This window comes from Protopterus annectens, chromosome 3.part0, assembly GCF_019279795.1.
Source record: "Protopterus annectens isolate FY-2018-M chromosome 3.part0, PAN1.0, whole genome shotgun sequence".
Classification (NCBI taxonomy): domain Eukaryota; kingdom Metazoa; phylum Chordata; order Ceratodontiformes; family Protopteridae; genus Protopterus; species Protopterus annectens.
In genome coordinates this window covers 993,834,265-993,853,346 of record NC_056731.1, presented here as the reverse complement: position 1 = coordinate 993,853,346, position 19,082 = coordinate 993,834,265, and the positions used below count along the sequence as shown (strand labels likewise).

Genomic DNA, 19,082 nt, shown 5'->3' with positions numbered 1-19,082 from the left:
GTGGGTACAAACTGTATGATGGTACAACAGAGTATCACACAGTTAAGCATGTCTATCAAAAAAAAAGAAATGTTATATCACATTCCCTGCGAATGGATTCATTCTGCCCATCACCTCCTAATGATCCTCGACCACTGTCTGAACAACTATTGAAGAAAATGGCTGTGATGACCATCCACCTATGGGCCAGTAATCAAGGAACCTAAATCCTCACCACTGGCACCTGTGGGGAACATCCACTGAGAGGCTAACAGGTACACACACAGTATCTCCAGATGCAGCTGTCTGCATCAAGCACAATCAAGAGCAATTTCCCTTAAGAGCACACAGGGAACACAGTCAGTCCGAGGCTGGTTCCTCTCTCTTTCTCGAGATCCCCAATAAGACTCCCCACTGGCACAGCTATAGAGTTGAGTCCTTAGCCAGGGTTCCAAGCAAAGTCCTTCAACACTCTTTCTGTCCACCCAGTGCTTCTTGTCCCTGCCCAAGTAGCTGACACACACACGCTTTGAGATTTGATTTGCAGACACACACACACACACACACACCTGGGAAAGGCTGGCATAGGTTTACTAGCTATGGCCCCTCTTGCCCAGACTATAAGATAGTTATCGCTGTCACCAGAACCCCTCACCAGCTACTTTAAGGCTCTTAACAAAGGGTGTCCAATTTTGCTGAGTAATATTAATACTAATACAAATGATAGTTTGACCAAGAGCAAGGCTATTAGTAGTGGCCCACACAGTGTCACCAAATAAATATGCAAATACTCTAAAAACTTAAATTTCTCTAGAAAGATCAGCCACAATGAAAGGTTTAAATATATTTAATAATAAATAATATAAGAACAAGACAATACTAAATATCCATTCACAGTGACATCAGAGTTCAAAATCATAGGGAATATTTAAAATAACATTGAAGGATAGACTCAAACAAATAAAGAAAAACAATATCTAAACTAAGCTTCACTATATTCCTGACTGAAGCTAAAAGAATCACTATTCCCTACTTACTTAATAGAGCAAGGCGGATGATGTGGTGAATGGTCCTTCTTGTTGTCAGGCCCAAGACAGAATACAGGATGCTCAATCTCGCTAAGAGACTTCTAAAAATAATATCTAAAATATTACCTCTGGGATAGCTTGCAGAATTACATGACTTCTGGTCATCTGACTTCTAGTTCCCATGCAAACCCCCACTGCTGGAAGCTGGAAGGATTTACCACCTACCCATAAAAATACACACACAAGGGCTTTTGCTCAGATCTTTGGAAGGCGCTGGAGGTCATAAAACAATTGTATATCTCCACATTTCTAGAGTAGTAATTGGTTCACCCCAAAGACAATACAATCCTAGTACAGACTTTATGTATCTGGCTGCTTTGAAACCTGTGAGATAGTATCTTTATGGCCTAACCCATAAAGTGATTTAATTTCAGATATATTTTAAAGTTTTCTGGACTGAAGTTAAGCTTCTGTCTTCCAGTTTCCTCTGTTAAAACATATACATTTAAACACTTACAACAGTGCATGTACATTTCTGTTCTCTCTGGTAGGGCACACTGTGGATACATTTCAAACACAAGCACTTTACAAATACCTTGTCAGCACAAATATCTGTACAAATCAGTTTGATAGACACATGGCATACAGTTCTAATTCATTTGTAACACTGGCATCTTGTCTAAATCAGTTTGATATTCACAAATGGCATATAATTATTTACAAAATTCCAGCTAGTTGTGCTGGCAGTACCTGCTGTCATCACAATGGCCACAAGAAATCAAAAGAAATTAAAGAAAAAGAAATATTATATCACAGCCCCTGTGAATGTGTTCATTCTGCCCCTCCCCTCCTGATGATCCTCAGCCTCTGACTGAACCACTATTGAAGAAAACGACCACAAGAAATCAAAAGAAACTAAAGAAAAAGAAATATTATATTACAGCCCCTATGAATGGGGTTGTTCTGCCCCTCCCCTCTTGATGATCCTCAGCCACTGCCTGAACCACTATTGAAGAAAACCGCCACAAGAAATCAAAAGAAAGTAAAGAAGAAGAAATTATATCAAAGTCCCTGGAAATAGATTAATTCTGGCCCTTCTCTCCTGATGATCCTTGGCCACTGCCTGAACCACTATTGAACAAAACAGCCACAAGAAATCAAAATAAACTAAAATAAATAATATTGTAGGTGTCTGGAATCTTAGACTTTCAGCCTGTCCCAGTAGCATGTGTATAGATTAAATCTTAAATAATTGTACTTTTTCAACTCCAGTCTAAGGATGGCAGCTGCTCCCATCATAGCAAACATCACACCCAATTACATACTAAAAACTGCAAAAAGTAGCCAAAGTAAAGCTTAACAATTGTCAACTAGCAAGCTTTAGGAGTAAAAGATAACTGTTAGGGACCGTTGTATTTTCAGATTAAAGCAAGGTCCCTAATTAAAAAGGACATACCTTTTAGTCAGTCTAATTGTTTTTTTTTCAACCTTTTAATGCTCAATTCTACAACAGGCCGACCCACTTCGATCACCTACCCTACCCCCATTCTCACCCACCCCCACTTCAATTCCATTTATATTTACCTAACCCCACCCACAAATCAGTCCATCCAATCAAAAGTTCCTACACCTCTCCCCTTGTTACTAGCCACAGAACACACCCACAATACCTACTCTAACTATTATACTATAGCCACTGCCACCCATCTATCATTCACTCACTGCTGAACATTTCACTTGTCCTCTACCCCAGTATCATTTACACTTTCCCCAAACTTTCCACTTCATCAACCCATCTCACATCCACCTCTATTCCACCACTGAACTACACACTCAATCACAAGATAATATCTCACTGCCTAACTATACTAGCTCTTAGCATTCTAGCCCATGTTACAACCTACCATACTATCCTGAAATGCATATGTCACCCCTTCACTCACCCTACACAAATACCCTCTAATGTAAAACCAAGCTCATTCATCATAATCCCAGCTATCTATAACTGCACAAATATAGACCTTGCCCCACTTAGATGGCTCCCACAAAATACCATCCCACATGTTACCCTCCAGTACAATAAATTAATATAAAAAAAATATCTACCTCATAGCATCCCTACTTAGTCCTAGTGGAGACACACATCCTAACCCTGGACCCACATTAAATCAGAATAATACTAACAAGGCACAACAGTACCCTCTTAATCTCCCCGGAAAAAGCAATGACCTGTCATAATAAATTTAAACATAAGAAGCATCCTTAATAAATTCAACATCTTCATGCAACCCTATCTCTATACTCCTCTGACATAGCCCTCCTAACTGAAACCTGGCTTAAACCAGATATCTCAAATAATGAAATGCTTCCTACTGGTTACAATATTTATAGGCAAGGCAGGAAATCTAAAAGAGGTGCTCTTAAAAAACAATCTCACAGCAGAAATTATCAACCATAATCCCCCAAATATTTCTAACTCAGAAATACTTTTGGCCAGAATATTTATTTTATTTATTTATTTATTTTGCATTTGTTAACTGGGTTGGTCCAGCTGGGTAAGAATTTACCCTTTTTTAGTGGAAACCCAAGGGGAAAAGTCCCAAACAGACATACAAATGCATACAGAGACAAATTAACAACATTAAAGAGCAAAACAATCTTATGGATACAATGGATAAGAAGAACATAATGTACTCAATGGAATAGTACATAGCTATATATACAAAAAGTGTAGTAATAGGCTGTAACAGGAGAAACAACAATAATAAATCCAGCAGGTAAGCAGGAAGGAAGTTAAAGTTGTAGGTAATATAATGAAAAGAAACAAGGTATAATTAGATTAGTGGCTAGAAGAAGAAATGTGTAAGTGCAGGGACTTCAGAATTGTGGGAAAGTAGAGTGAGAGTAAAAAATAGAGAGGGGTGACTGCACAAGGGACCGTAGGTCAGAAGAGGGAATGGTGTAAAAGAAGATAGTAGTAGAGGAGGGATGTAGTGAACTAGACGGAGGGTACAGAAAGAAGATCAGTTGGATAAAGTTATAGAAAGAGGAAAAAGGTCTTATAGATCAGACTTAGTGGTGAAGTGGGTATGTGGAGAAGGAGGGGTTAAGTAGGATGATAACAGGTGCATATAGGGTTGTTATAGAGGTACACTATCAGGTCATGTTTGAAGTTAGGAAGGGAGGTATGACTTCTAATACGGAGTGGAAGATTGTTCCAGGTAAGGGAGATGGAGTGTTTATATAGCATTTTACCTATGTTCTTGTTGGGTTTATAGTAGTAAGAGTTTATCAGAGCTACGCAGGGATCAGAGAGGGGTGTACCAGGAGATCAGGCTGGACAGAGATGGACAGTGAGAGTTTGAATTAAGAATTCTGAAAGCTTGGATCAGCTGATATTTGGTCAGAAGGTGTGGGAATTCGAGCCAATGTAATTTTATGAGAGCGGAGCAGTGATGGGATTTATAGGGGCTGCTGGTGACAAATCTAGCAATTTTGTTATAGGTTTGGTCTAGTTTTGCCAGCAGGTTATTTTGTAGATTGGAAAATAGAGGGGAGCCATAGAGGAGGGCAGGGGGGAGATAGGATTGGGCTAGCAGTAGTTTTGAGTTTGGGGTCAGGAATTTGCTGTTTCTATATAGCATGCCCAGTTTGTGGTGTGCTTTCTTTATAGAATGAAGTATATAGAGGTCTTTTGAGCTGGTTGTCTATGATGACACCTAGGAGTTTAGTGTGTAAGTCTGGTGTTATGATTATGCCATTTAAAGAGGATATGAGAAAGGTGGATTTGTGGTGGGCTAGAGTTTTAGGTAGGAATAGTAAGAGCTTAGTTTTAGAGGGGTTCAGGATAAGTTGATTATTGGAGAGCCACTTCTCAGTAGAGTGAAATAAAGATTGGGTGATATGGTGGAGGTTATTGATAGAGTCAGCAATGGAGATCAGAGTTGAATCATCTGCATAATGTATGATAGAGGAGAGGTTGCTGGAAGTGTGTAGGTCATTGAATAAAAATCACTCCAAACAAAAGCATCAACATTATTGGAATCTATATCCCCTAGTGACAATATACACAAACTCGAATCCATCGTACAATGGATTACTAAAAATCTCCCCCAAGAGACCATCATACTAGGAGACTTTAATATTAATTGCTACTCCTACAACTCTAAGCATCCAGCTAATCATATCAACCTCCACAGTTTCACCCAGTTAATTCAAACCACAACAAGAACTGAAAAAGTAAATAAAAAGGAATCAGTCCTTGACTGGATTCTCACCAACTACTCCATTCTTTCCTATAATACGGGTTCACTCCCCAACTCTCTCAGTGACTACCTCCCAACCTATGTCATCCATTGTCATGCTAATCCTGCAAAAAAAACATCTATCCATCAAATCCAAAACACCAAAAATCTCAGGCCTCAAGACTTCATATCATTCCTCAAACTCTGCAATTGGAACCTCCATAAAACTCTACCCCTATACAGTGCAGCCAATTACTTCAACTCCACCTTTTTAAACATCCTCAATAGCATGGCCCCTATCAGAACAGTACAAACAAAGTCTAATTACTCCTCCTGGCTCTCTAAGCAAACAAAAGCAATCCTTAAAGAAAGAAACAAAGAGTGGTACATATGGACCCACTACAAAACAGCAGTTAATCACCAGAAGTACCTCCATGTAAGAAAGAAATCAAAAAGCCAAACATGACTAGACAAGAACAATTACTATACCGACATACAATATAGGTACCAAAAGAACACTTTAAAATTCTGGTCTGCAATAAACAAAATATTACAACCATGACAAATGAGGAACCCCCACTCAACCTCTAGTAACCCCCTATAAAATACTGCCACCCAGTTTAATAAATACTTCATGGAATCCATCAAAATTCTTACAAACAAAAACTGCTCAACACTAACACCTAATCTTGCTTCCCTACTACATAAAAGCAACACTTTCACCCTACAACCAGTCCTAACCCACACCATCCTCAAATACTTACTCAAGCTAAAACCTACAACTCTAGCAGCAGACAATCGCCCCACTGTATACCTAAAAATGGCAGCTAAAGCCATTTCTTACCCAGTTTCCCTGCTAATCAATCATTCCATATCTGAACAGCACACCCCCACCCTCTGGAAAATTGCACACATCATACCTCTGCACAAAGGCAGACCTTCCACAGATTTTTCTAACTATTGACCCATTGCGATCTTATCCCTACTGTCAAAAATCCTTGAAAGGTGTGTACACACTCAAATACTAATCCATCTTCTAGACAATAAACTCCTCACCAATATCCAGCATGGCTTCCATCCCAAACATAGCACCACCATAGCCTTCATTATCTTCACTAACACTATCTCTCAGCATAGAAACAAAGGCAACCTGGTATCATCTATCTTTCTAAACCTATCAAAAGCTTTCAACACAGTTTCTCAAAATAAAGTGTTAACTGCTATGACCAACCTCAACCTAAGTTACCACACTCTAGCCTGGTTCCAGGACTACCCCTCTGATCAGCAACAAGCCATCCGGTGGAATAATGCCCTATCACCCCTATTGCCGGTAACTCTAGGTGTGCCTCAAGGGTCCAGCCTTGGTCCTCTTCTTTCTAACTTGTTTACCAACAACCTCTACACTGCCACATCTCAAGCCACACTGATCCGGTATGCAGACGACTCTACAGTAATCTGCTCTGCCCCTACCCTCCTAGAACTCCAAAACATAACCCAAGAATAGTTTAATGCTATTGAAACATGGCTGGCAGCTGCCCAATTAACCCTCAACCCAAATAAAACTAAACTTATACTTTACAACCCCACTAAGAACTCATATCACTCCTCTTGCTTTAAAATTATGTCTAGCAACAAAATGCCAAACAAACCAGTGCCATCCACCAAGCTACTCTGAGTTATTATAGATCAAAATCTGAGATTTGACTTACACATTACCCAAAAAATAAAAAAGTCCATAGGAAACTAGGAACCCTATGCAGATGCAGACATTACTTGACCAAAAACTCCTAAACCATTACAGCCAGGGCCCATCTTTTATCAACACTACTGTATGAATCACCTATTCTTACTAATGTTCGCAAATCAGACCTAGCCAAGCTACACGTCTGCTACAACAAGATAGCAAAATTTGCCACTGACTCCCCTCTTAGAACACACCACTGCAAGGCCCTGGTAGAGTGTATCCCATTAGACTTAGTTAGGGAGAGCTATCATTCCTGGGAAATAAGCAGCCCTAGATTCAGTGAAAGCTCTGTGGTTGTTTGCAGGTAGGAAGTTGCAGGATGTGGATGCAATGTGTTTTATTTATTATTTTTAATGCATTTGTCATTTCAAAGCATTGTTTTCTTTGTTGGAAAAGAAGGCAGGATTGAATGAGGCATATAATGTTTAGCTGACAATGATGGGATAGAAAGATTATAAGTGATGTAAAATGTTTGCAGCTACAGTTGTTTCAATGGTGTATGTGATGCATAACTATTTTTGGGCCTGTGTCCAACTTTTATTTTTCTCTTTCTCCAGATTTCTTGCTCTAAGGTTGGGAGGTAGGCTTCCATGCTAAATCAGAAGGTTGTATTTACCTTGGAAGACTTTTCAGCATAAATACGAGAAACAGCCTTTTTGATATCTTTGCTTATTTCCAATATAAACTGCCATGTAACCTTGCAAATAACCTTCTTATTAAGCTACTTTAGTTCTTTTGGAATTGACAAGTATACTTCACTGGTTCGGACATAAGCATAGAGTGCTAATGTGACAGCTCAGTAAACTGTCCGTCTGTGAATAACTTCTGCACAAATTAAAATGTCCGACTGTCAAATGGCTTTAGATTGGAGGGAAGTTATATGTTTACTCCAGTATGTAGTATGATCTTAAAGAGTTTATGGATTTCTTATTGATTTACTTTTTGCTGAGCAGTTGTTTGCTAATTTACTGATGGTCCTTTTGGTGGTGGGAAATTGGATGGATGAGTCCACCTCTAGTATGATTTTTTTTCAGATATTTTTACTTTCAGACAATTTCATTCAGTGAATGTGTGCCATGTGATTACTAAGGTTGCATATTTTAGAAGTAGGGGCTCCATTTGTGAGTGTATGAAAGAGAGAGAAAATATGTATACTGAATATATTTTTGTAAATGGAATTCTTAGTTAAATAGGCCCCTCTTCTTGGGCAAGTAGACTTGAGTAACCAATATTAGATTTTAGCCATCCAGCTAGGAAAGTTTAGTATGTGGAGTTTTCATCCGGTATGATGAAGGCTATGCTACTTACTCAAGGAGTACATTTATGGCTATCCATCCAGTTGTTGTTTTGCTGAACTAAATTGTTTGATAATAAGAGGAGCTTTTTATAGAAGATGAAGTTGTTGTATCAAGAACCTGTCCATACAGAGTGGCTTGTTTATGTTGCAATGAAGGCTGTGGTCTTTGTAGTGAGCGTTTCAAGTATAACCAGTATTTCTGAGGTGGAGGAAGTCTCTTAAGGCAGGATCTTTCTTAGCCTGGAAAGCAAGCCAATGATGAAATTTATAGGGGCCAGTGAGAGACAGAGGAAAGCAAGAAGCTTTTTAGTCTGTTTGGATAACTAAGTGAACTTAGTCCTGTGACCTTTTTTGTCCAAAATGGTTGTAGTCTTTCTTTTGTCAGGGTGCTTTGCTGAGGCACATGCCAAAAGGGGCTTTGCACTCAGTAATGGCTCTTATAAAGGAAGAATACAGGGGTGTTATGACCACTTTCTCCCTGAATGAGATACTCTTACAAATGAGGTGGGCCATGTAAAAAGCTTTCCGTACAACGGAAACAACATGGTGGTCAAAAGTCGGGTTTCTATCCACCTGGGTGCCCAAGCATCTCATGACTGATCTCATGCTTACAACATTGTAATTAATGTGATAATTTGTGGGGACAACATTCTTCCCAAAGGGGATGATGATGTATTTTTGGCATTTAGCTTGAGGCTATGTTTCTGGCACCAGTCATTTGTTTCGATGAGACCCTCTTGTAGCTTACTTAGAAATGTTTTATTAATTCAGTAATGTGAATTCTTTACTTTATTGCAAATTTATTGGCTTACTTTTGTGGATTATAGTATTGTAGGACTGATAATGTTGACATTTTATGTAGCTGGACTGCTGGAGTGGTTTTCCCAGTGAGAAATGCTAGTGCTGTAGTGAATATCTGTTTATTTGTAAAAAAAAAAATATATATATATATATTACCTAAGATGTTAGAGTTAACTGTTAGATTAGAAAATTCAAATTAGAATTTTAAGGCAAATATTAGGCAGTTATTACATTTATTCATTGTTCAAATGCACCTACATTACAACCAGGAGGTCGACTTTGGTTGCCCATGGCAGTGAAAGAGTTAACTATATGATATATTTTATATGCGGCCCCAAGACAATTTCTGTTCACTCAATGCGGCCCCGGCAAGCCAAAAGGTTGGACACCCCTGGTTTATATAGCATTTTACCTATGTTCTTGTTGGGTTTATAGTAGTAAGAGTTTATCAGAGCTACGCAGGGATCAGAGAGGGGTGTACCAGGAGATCAGGCTGGACAGAGATGGACAGTGAGAGTTTGAATTAAGAATCCTGAAAGCTTGGATCAGCTGATATTTGGTCAGAAGGTGTGGGAATTCGAGCCAATGTAATTTTATGAGAGCGGAGCAGTGATGGGATTTATAGGGGCTGCTGGTGACAAATCTAGCAATTTTGTTATAGGTTTGGTTTAGTTTTGCCAGCAGGTTATTTTGTAGATTGGAAAATACAGGGGAGCCATAGAGGAGGGCAGGGGGGAGATAGGATTGGGCTAGCAGTAGTTTTGAGTTTGGGGTCAGGAATTTGCTGTTTCTGTATAGCATGCCCAGTTTGTGGTGTGCTTTCTTTATAGAATGAAGTATATAGAGGTCTTTTGAGCTGGTTGTCTATGTTGACACCTAGGAGTTTAGTGTGTAAGTCTGGTGTTATGATTATGCCATTTAGAGAGGATATGAGAAAGGTGGATTTGTGGTGGGCTAGAGTTTTAGGTAGGAATAGTAAGAGCTTAGTTTTAGAGGGGTTCAGGATAAGTTGATTATTGGAGAGCCACTTCTCAGTAGAGTGAAATGAAGACTGGGTGATATGGTGGAGGTTATTGATAGAGTCAGCAATGGAGATCAGAGTTGAATCATCTGCATAATGTATGATAGAGGAGAGGTTGCTGGAAGTGTGTAGGTCATTGAATAAAAATCACTCCAAACAAAAGCATCAACATTATTGGAATCTATATCCCCTAGTGACAATATACACAAACTCGAATCCATCGTACAATGGATTACTAAAAATCTCCCCCAAGAGACCATCATACTAGGAGACTTTAATATTAATTGCTACTCCTACAACTCTAAGCATCCAGCTAATCATATCAACCTCCACAGTTTCACCCAGTTAATTCAAACCACAACAAGAACTGAAAAAGTAAATAAAAAGGAATCAGTCTTTGACTGGATTCTCACCAACTACTCCATTCTTTCCTATAATCGGGTTCACTCCCCAACTCTCTCAGTGACTACCTCCCAACCTATGTCATCCATTGTCATGCTAATCCTGCAAAAAAAACATCTATCCATCAAATCCAAAACACCAAAAATTTCAGGCCTCAAGACTTCATATCATTCCTCAAACTCTGCAATTGGAACCTCCATAAAACTCTACCCCTATACAGTGCAGCCAATTACTTCAACTCCACCTTTTTAAACATCCTCAATAGCATGGCCCCTATCAGAACAGTACAAACAAAGTCTAATTACTCCTCCTGGCTCTCTAAGCAAACAAAAGCAATCCTTAAAGAAAGAAACAAAGAGTGGTACATATGGACCCACTACAAAACAGCAGTTAATCACCAGAAGTACCTCCATGTAAGAAAGAAATCAAAAAGCCAAACATGACTAGACAAGAACAATTACTATACCGACATACAATATAGGTACCAAAAGAACACTTTAAAATTCTGGTCTGCAATAAACAAAATATTACAACCATGACAAATGAGGAACCCCACTCAACCTCTAGTAACCCCCTATAAAATACTGCCACCCAGTTTAATAAATACTTCATGGAATCCATCAAAATTCTTACAAACAAAAACTGCTCAACACTAACACCTAATCTTGCTTCCCTACTACATAAAAGCAACACTTTCACCCTACAACCAGTCCTAACCCACACCATCCTCAAATACTTACTCAAGCTAAAACCTACAACTCTAGCAGCAGACAATCGCCCCACTGTATACCTAAAATGGGAGCTAAAGCCATTTCTTACCCAGTTTCCCTGCTAATCAATCATTCCATATCTGAACAGCACACCCCCACCCTCTGGAAAATTGCACACATCATACCTCTGCACAAAGGCAGACCTTCCACAGATTTTTCTAACTATTGACCCATTGCGATCTTATCCCTACTGTCAAAAATCCTTGAAAGGTGTGTACACACTCAAATACTAATCCATCTTCTAGACAATAAACTCCTCACCAATATCCAGCATGGCTTCCATCCCAAACATAGCACCACCATAGCCTTCATTATCTTCACTAACACTATCTCTCAGCATAGAAACAAAGGCAACCTGGTATCATCTATCTTTCTAAACCTATCAAAAGCTTTCAACACAGTTTCTCAAAATAAAGTGTTAACTGCTATGACCAACCTCAACCTAAGTTACCACACTCTAGCCTGGTTCCAGGACTACCCCTCTGATCAGCAACAAGCCATCCGGTGGAATAATGCCCTATCACCCCTATTGCCGGTAACTCTAGGTGTGCCTCAAGGGTCCAGCCTTGGTCCTCTTCTTTCTAACTTGTTTACCAACAACCTCTACACTGCCACATCTCAAGCCACACTGATCCGGTATGCAGACGACTCTACAGTAATCTGCTCTGCCCCTACCCTCCTAGAACTCCAAAACATAACCCAAGAATAGTTTAATGCTATTGAAACATGGCTGGCAGCTGCCCAATTAACCCTCAACCCAAATAAAACTAAACTTATACTTTACAACCCCACTAAGAACTCATATCACTCCTCTTGCTTTAAAATTATGTCTAGCAACAAAATGCCAAACAAACCAGTGCCATCCACCAGGCTACTCTGAGTTATTATAGATCAAAATCTGAGATTTGACTTACACATTACCCAAAAAATAAAAAAGTCCATAGGAAACTAGGAACCCTATGCAGATGCAGACATTACTTGACCAAAAACTCCTAAACCATTACAGCCAGGGCCCATCTTTTATCAACACTACTGTATGAATCACCTATTCTTACTAATGTTTGCAAATCAGACCTAGCCAAGCTACACGTCCGCTACAACAAAATAGCAAAATTTGCCACTGACTCCCCTCTTAGAACACACCACTGCAAGGCCCTGTATCAACTATCTTTGTTAGAATTACCCGATCAACTCACCCTCACACAACTCACCATGGCCAACCAAATGTTCTATGAACCTGAAAAGACACCAGCCCTCCAAGGCCTCCTAATCCCACACACAATCTCTCGCACATTAAAATCCACTAACAAAGCTCAAATAGAAGTAAATAAAAGTAAAAACAGCTCAGGAGACTCTCTTTATTCCTCTTATGTTGCAAAACTGTTGAATGCCTTGGCCTTTGACATTAGAATCACAACTAACATAAAAGACTTCAAGTATCTCATTAAAACCTACCTCAGCGATTCCTGGCTTTGCAGCTGTGCTGATCACAGGTAACATTCCCATAATAGTATTTTCTTCTGCTAAGCCTTCTCTGCCCAATTAACCATACTAACATTTACACTCACCTGCACTCTAATCCATCTACCAAGACCCCAAAACCCTATTATATGAACCAACTTTTTTTCACTCTAAAAATAAAGCATCATCTAATTTCCTAATGTGCTATCACATTGTACATAATGTAACTGCATGCACATTGTTTTGATTCATTGTCTAAATGTGCGATTATCCTGTACAATACCTTTAACTGTCTTTTGATATAATGTTGCCAATGTACAGTGTTACTTGCCTTTTCTCTGTACTAACTATATTATTGTTGTTTTTGATACTTGTTTTAATTTTTGTTTCTGTTTTGTTCTTGACAGTGTAACACAAAATTGTACTAACAATGGAGCTTTTCTCCCTGGGGCCTCCACTTAAAAAGGGCAACCTGCCCAGTCGGACTTTCCCGGTAAACAAATGTAAAAAATAAAATAAAGTACTGTGCATTTCAGGTAGACAGTGCAGGATAGTACAACACTGTAGCACATATGTGGACTTGTTTACCTTGCATCTCAAGTACACTCTGCTGGACAGAACAGCACATCTCACGTGCCCACTACAACACATTACCACATGTGTGTATATGTCTACAATGTATCTCAGGTACACAGAAATTCCAACTTCAAGAATTGACAGACTTTGCTAACCTAAGGACACCAGAAAAGGTTTATAGGGAAATGCATATTCTGAAGTATTGCATAAAGCCAGAAAAGCATAATGTTTTCACAAAGTCTTGTTTTACCATTTTGGGGTGAAGTATTTGCATTTTTCCATCTCAGATACTAGAAGTTTTAGGTTACATCTAAACTCTGGGCAGGAGCTGAAGTTATTGTAGTGATTTCTGAGTTTTTGGGATGACAGCTGAGTGACTGGAGTAGCGTCATCATACTGCAGAGCGAGTTTGACTTATTGCTTAAATCCTAGCTACTTTCTACTGTATGTGTCCAGTAGAGTGCTGAAGGGTCAGTATGCTGTGTGGGTTAACAAGGGTGAGTCACCCACTTTCATGAGTGATGTAACCCCTCAGAAGGACCTACCTCACCTGAAGGAAGTCCTCCAGTGTGGTCTGTGATCTTCTCTGAGAATCTAAAACATGGAAAGTGCTTACGTTTCTCATCCCCTCTTCTGCCCCCCTCACTATATCCTGTAGCATGCAAGCCTCTAATCTGACCATCTAAGCTACAGTCAGTTTTTTATTCCTCTGTGCCAAGGAGTTAGCTTTAATTTCCTCAGAAGTAAGTTATGCTTTGCAGGTTTAAATAGATATGTTCAATGGCATAGATGGATGAAGCCCTGACAGTGAATCAGATGACTTGGGTTCTATCATCAGCCCAAGAGGAACCAGTTAGGGGAGGTCAGGATGAGTGATTGATGTTGACCCATCCATACTGGTGGGAGGGAGAGACAATGTGCAGTTTGCTGTAAAGCTGAGTTTTATGATGAAGTAAATGTACCGAGTAAATCCAATGATGATCCCTAAGAAATATTGATCTCAATTGTCTTTCCAATAGTTGTCCCATTTTGGAACATTTCTATTGGAATGATGACCGAATTCCTGGGCTGTCTAAGATGTAGTTAATACTGAAGTGAAGTATAAAGTGCTTACAGTTCAACAGTGAGTGGCTAGTAATTACCTATACAGAATGTTCTGAGATTTGTTATTTGTATTTTTATTTGTGATAAAGTAAACTTGTTTTTGTATTCCTGTTCTTGTATTTAGAATTCAGTGAAAAAAAAATATAAACGACTTTAATTTAGTTGAAAATATTTTTTTTGCAGGGAGGCAGATTCCCTTGCACCCTCCCTACTTAAATATACCATCTCCGTGATCGCACTATAGCGACGAAACGGGAAATCTCCCATTCTGCGCTTCTGCATACAGCACGGAATGGGAGATTTCCCTTTTCCCCACTGTAGCGCAATCTCAGAGTTGGTATATTTAAGTGGGGGGGGGTGTGGGTGCAGGGGGGCTTGCCCCCTGCAGAAACATTGTGTTTTTTTTTAATTATTTCACTTCACAATTTTGAGTTTCTGAAAACCCGATCATATGGTCTAGACCATATGAAGTTCGAGTTTTCAGTAACTCAACATTCTGAAGTGAAACCGTATATATATATATATATATATATATATATATATATATATATATATATAGAGAGAGAGAGAGAGAGAGATCTACACACAAACACACACACACACACACACACACACACACACGCTTATATAAAGCACTCTTATCTTTGATGTGGAGACAAATTACTGTTCTCTTTCATTAACTGTAGTATTATTGTGTATCAAAATTACACAGCAGAACTGGAATTATGTGCATTGCAAAATCTTTAATACCATATGAAATCTGAAGTCAGTCCATCAGTGTAGAGACAAGGCATTTATCTATGATGCTAGTGATCTGAGTTTAAGACTAGACTGAAGTTGCTGGTGAGATGCGACCAGAAAACAGGCCTGGGGATCTATTCCCTTATCAGTGCCATCAAAACTTGGAGGATAACTCAGATAATTGTCCATATGGTTGTCATGTGCTGGTCATGACTCAACAGCACTACATGCACAAAAACACATACACACACACACACACACACACACACACACACACACACACACACACACACACACACACACACACACACACACACACACACACACGCACACACACGCACACACACACACACACACACACACGTGGCTCTTTAAAGCTGCCCCTCCCACACCCATTCAGTGAATAAGAAGTTATATAGATCAAGTTTCATGGCAAATTATTAGTTTTCAAACACAACTTACCATTTTTGATTGCAGCATCTGCATTCTTACTTTTCGTGCTCATGTCTTTCGGGATATTGTCTTTGTTCAAAGCCCTAGAGAAGTGTTCATCTACGACACTGTTGATGTCCCCTTGAAAATATGTAAAGACAACACATCTCGGGTTGATTTCTGTCTTAACAGATTGCTCTTTGCTGTTTGGAATGGTTGTGGATATTTTGGCTGTTTCCTCCATCTTAAGAAGTTTTTTTTTCCTGTCTATAATAAGTTATAAAAAAATGGTACAGTAAGAATCGGCATTCATTTTGCTTTATTTTTACTACATTCTGTTTGAATGATGTGATCAAGAATCATATCTTAAACTTTTTATCTCACAGCACTTACAGAATATAGATTATTTTCACTTGTCTACGTAACTTAAATATGACTGCAAAAAAATTGTATGTTCTGGAAACGTGGCTAATACACTGACTGTATCCAATATATCCTACTGGTTATAGCTCATCAATCATTATTATGGTTGGGAGTCAGAGAGATGAGCTGCACACCAGAGAAGGCTCATGTGATTTAAAGGTGCTACACCATGGTGGATAGTACACATCAGCATCCAAATTATGTATATCTGTGCATCTGAGCTGTTAGCTGTGCTCTGATATATAAAGAGCAGCAATGTTAAAAAGGTGCAAAACAACCAGAGTGCATGAGATGAAGAAGCAGGATGCAGAGTTAGGGACTGGTCATGTGTCAGCTAGAGCAAATCTCATGAGTCTGGATTGCAGGTAATGAGAGTCAGTGGATAGTAGAGTCAGCTATCAGTAAAGATAGCACAGTAATAACTTACAGTGCAGCATGACCACCCTCTATCCAGTGTCCTCTCACCTAGACACTTGATATCATAAAAGAGGAGGAATGAATAATATAAAACAATAGGAAAAGGAGGAGCAGAGCAATCAGATGCACACAAATAAGGGGAAAATAAAGGAAAATCAGGTGGGGGGAGGCCAGGGCAGATCTTGTTTTTCTGGGGAGGGGTAAATACCTCATTTTATGCCTTGTAGAGAGCATGGCTGTACAAACACAAAACAGTACAGACAAACAGGGAGGTATGTACATACAACAGGAGGGAGGAGATATGGACTGGACAGAGACATACAGAGCATGGCCACATAAAGATGGAGAGGTGAACAAGACATATGTATTGGGCTGTGGCACTATAGGATGGGATACACCTGACTGGGGATAGGATAGTTTAAGAGCAGTGTATTGGCTGCCAAGTGGCACAGACTGGTGTCATTGTGATCCATCATTTGGCTGATATGCATCAAGATGGATGATGACAGGCCATACAGTTCTCCGGTGTCCTAATGGCAGTAACTTGCCTGGTGATTTCATCTGCAGTGTGCTCAAGAAAGGGCATGGGAGTAGCCTTACAACAGTCCACTGTACTTTAAATCTCTCCTGCATAATCTGCCATGCTGATACAAAGGCAACTGCACACAACTTGCCTGGAAGAGGTTGGAACACTCAGCCAAGGCACTCTCAGCCTCCTCAACCACAATGGCTGCAGCCATAAGAGTAAGGCCCAGCAAGAGTTGTGGTCCATTGGCATCAACAAGGCCTGCAGCAGGGAGGCCCAGTGGGAAGGGCAGCAAGAGGGAAGATGTTCTACAAATGGTACAATTATTACAAGTCAGTAAGTAATACACAACCCCCTCCCCATTGTGCTGAAGGTCCGAGCTGCTTCCTGTGGCAGCCAACATGGTTAGCCTATCATTCTGCCCATGATCAAATACAAAAGGTACAAAACAACCTTCTCATACACAGGTGTAGGTGAGATATAAACATCAGTACAAAACTGCACTCCCATATAATTGGGCACAAGCTCACCACAGAATAGCTGCACATTACCCCAGACTGTGCAGCACTGTAATGACACATAGATAAACAACAAGCACAGCATAAATACAGTCTTCCAAAGAATCTCATCAGGTAGGTCCTGGTATCTGTCAGAAGAAACAACCTTTATTAAGAAAACTGTTCTGAGTGACTAAAAAAGAAAATAAGACTTAAAATTACAGTTTGTAAAACAGCATCAGAGCCAGTTAGTGTACCAATAAGGGCATATCTGCATAACCTCTGCATCCCACTGTTGGACATATTAAGGGTGACAGTGCCTTAGGGCATCATACCAGTGCCTGAATAATTCATCAGTCCTAGTGATGCCAGTAGTTTCAGTTAAAAGTTCAGCCAGATCTAATCAAATATCTAACTTTATAAATGTACCTGCAAGGGATCTCAACAGCTGCTCCTTGCCTGTGTAAGAGAAACAGTATGATTTTCCTCTCCTTAGGACACCAGTCAGGCCTTCTCCATGGAACATTAGCTATGGCAGCTATTGCCAAGAATATCATGTAAAGCAAAATGATAGCCTGTTAGATATATACTAGAGCTGTAATTTGTGAATGATATGCAACACAGTCTAATTTCTCTTGAAAGCACAGTGTATAAATGTGCATAATACATGTATATGAGCAATGTGTGTACATGCACAATGTAACAGCCCTCTCCTCCTACCACCAAACACTAATATATGCGAGAGATGCAATTATACAGCCAAACTGGAGGCAAAGCTCTCTCAACCCAAGACTGGAACTGACAGTAAGAGGAGAAGGGTCATACTTGCAACACACCACCAGTCTCACATAGACCTAATAAACCAACACCGGCAAATAACACACATGAATACATGAAAACATACTTGGAGGCTCTAAATAAAAATCTGCAAAAGCAACAGAGACCTCCAAAGCAGACATCCAAGCAACCTCCACACCCCATCACCAACCATGAAACACATACTTCACACAATCAGTGTGCCATGCAATCACAGCCCTTAACGCAAAATAACATACCGAACACCCTAGTGATAGGTGACTCTATAGTCAGGCACACTGATGTCCCACTAACTAGGCTGGACAAGGAGAAGGTTACAGTTAGCTGCCTGTCAGGTGCCAGGTTCCGCCACATAACACAAGCACTCAGGTCACTCCAGAACAAGTACAAATACAAATCTGTCATTGTCCATGTTGGTGTAAATGACCTGAACGTACCTCCCTGGACTACATAAAAAGAGACATGGAAGAGCTCTCTGATCATGTAGCCCAGACCAGTATGACCGTGACCCTGAGTAGCATCCTGCCCTCACCAAGAATGATGCCACAGTATAAAGAAAAAATGATCAATTTCAACAATTGGCTAGGTTTCTGGTGTCATTCAAAGGGGATCCAGTGTCTGTCCACCTGGGATAACATGCTCGACAAGCCACGTTGCTTCGCAAGAGATGGCTTGCACCTGTCACCCTTAGGCTTTTGAATACTGGCCAAGACTATTGCCACCCCCATAGTGCCTTTTTTAGGCAAGGCTCAAAAGACAAACCCACCACCATAAAAAGCACAAGTAACCAAAAACTGAGAGTA

General features: G+C 39.8%; 1 protein-coding gene across 1 annotated transcript in view; it reads right to left on the bottom strand.

Annotated features, from left to right (window-relative positions):
- Positions 1 to 19,082, bottom strand: part of VGLL1 (vestigial like family member 1) — a 428,026-nt gene that overhangs the window by 275,838 nt on the left and 133,106 nt on the right. Inside the window, exon 2 of the mRNA XM_044065293.1 lies at positions 15,631 to 15,867. Within this exon, the coding sequence (XP_043921228.1) occupies positions 15,631 to 15,844 (214 nt within the window). The 5' untranslated portion in view covers positions 15,845 to 15,867. The remainder of the gene's footprint in view (positions 1 to 15,630; positions 15,868 to 19,082) is intronic.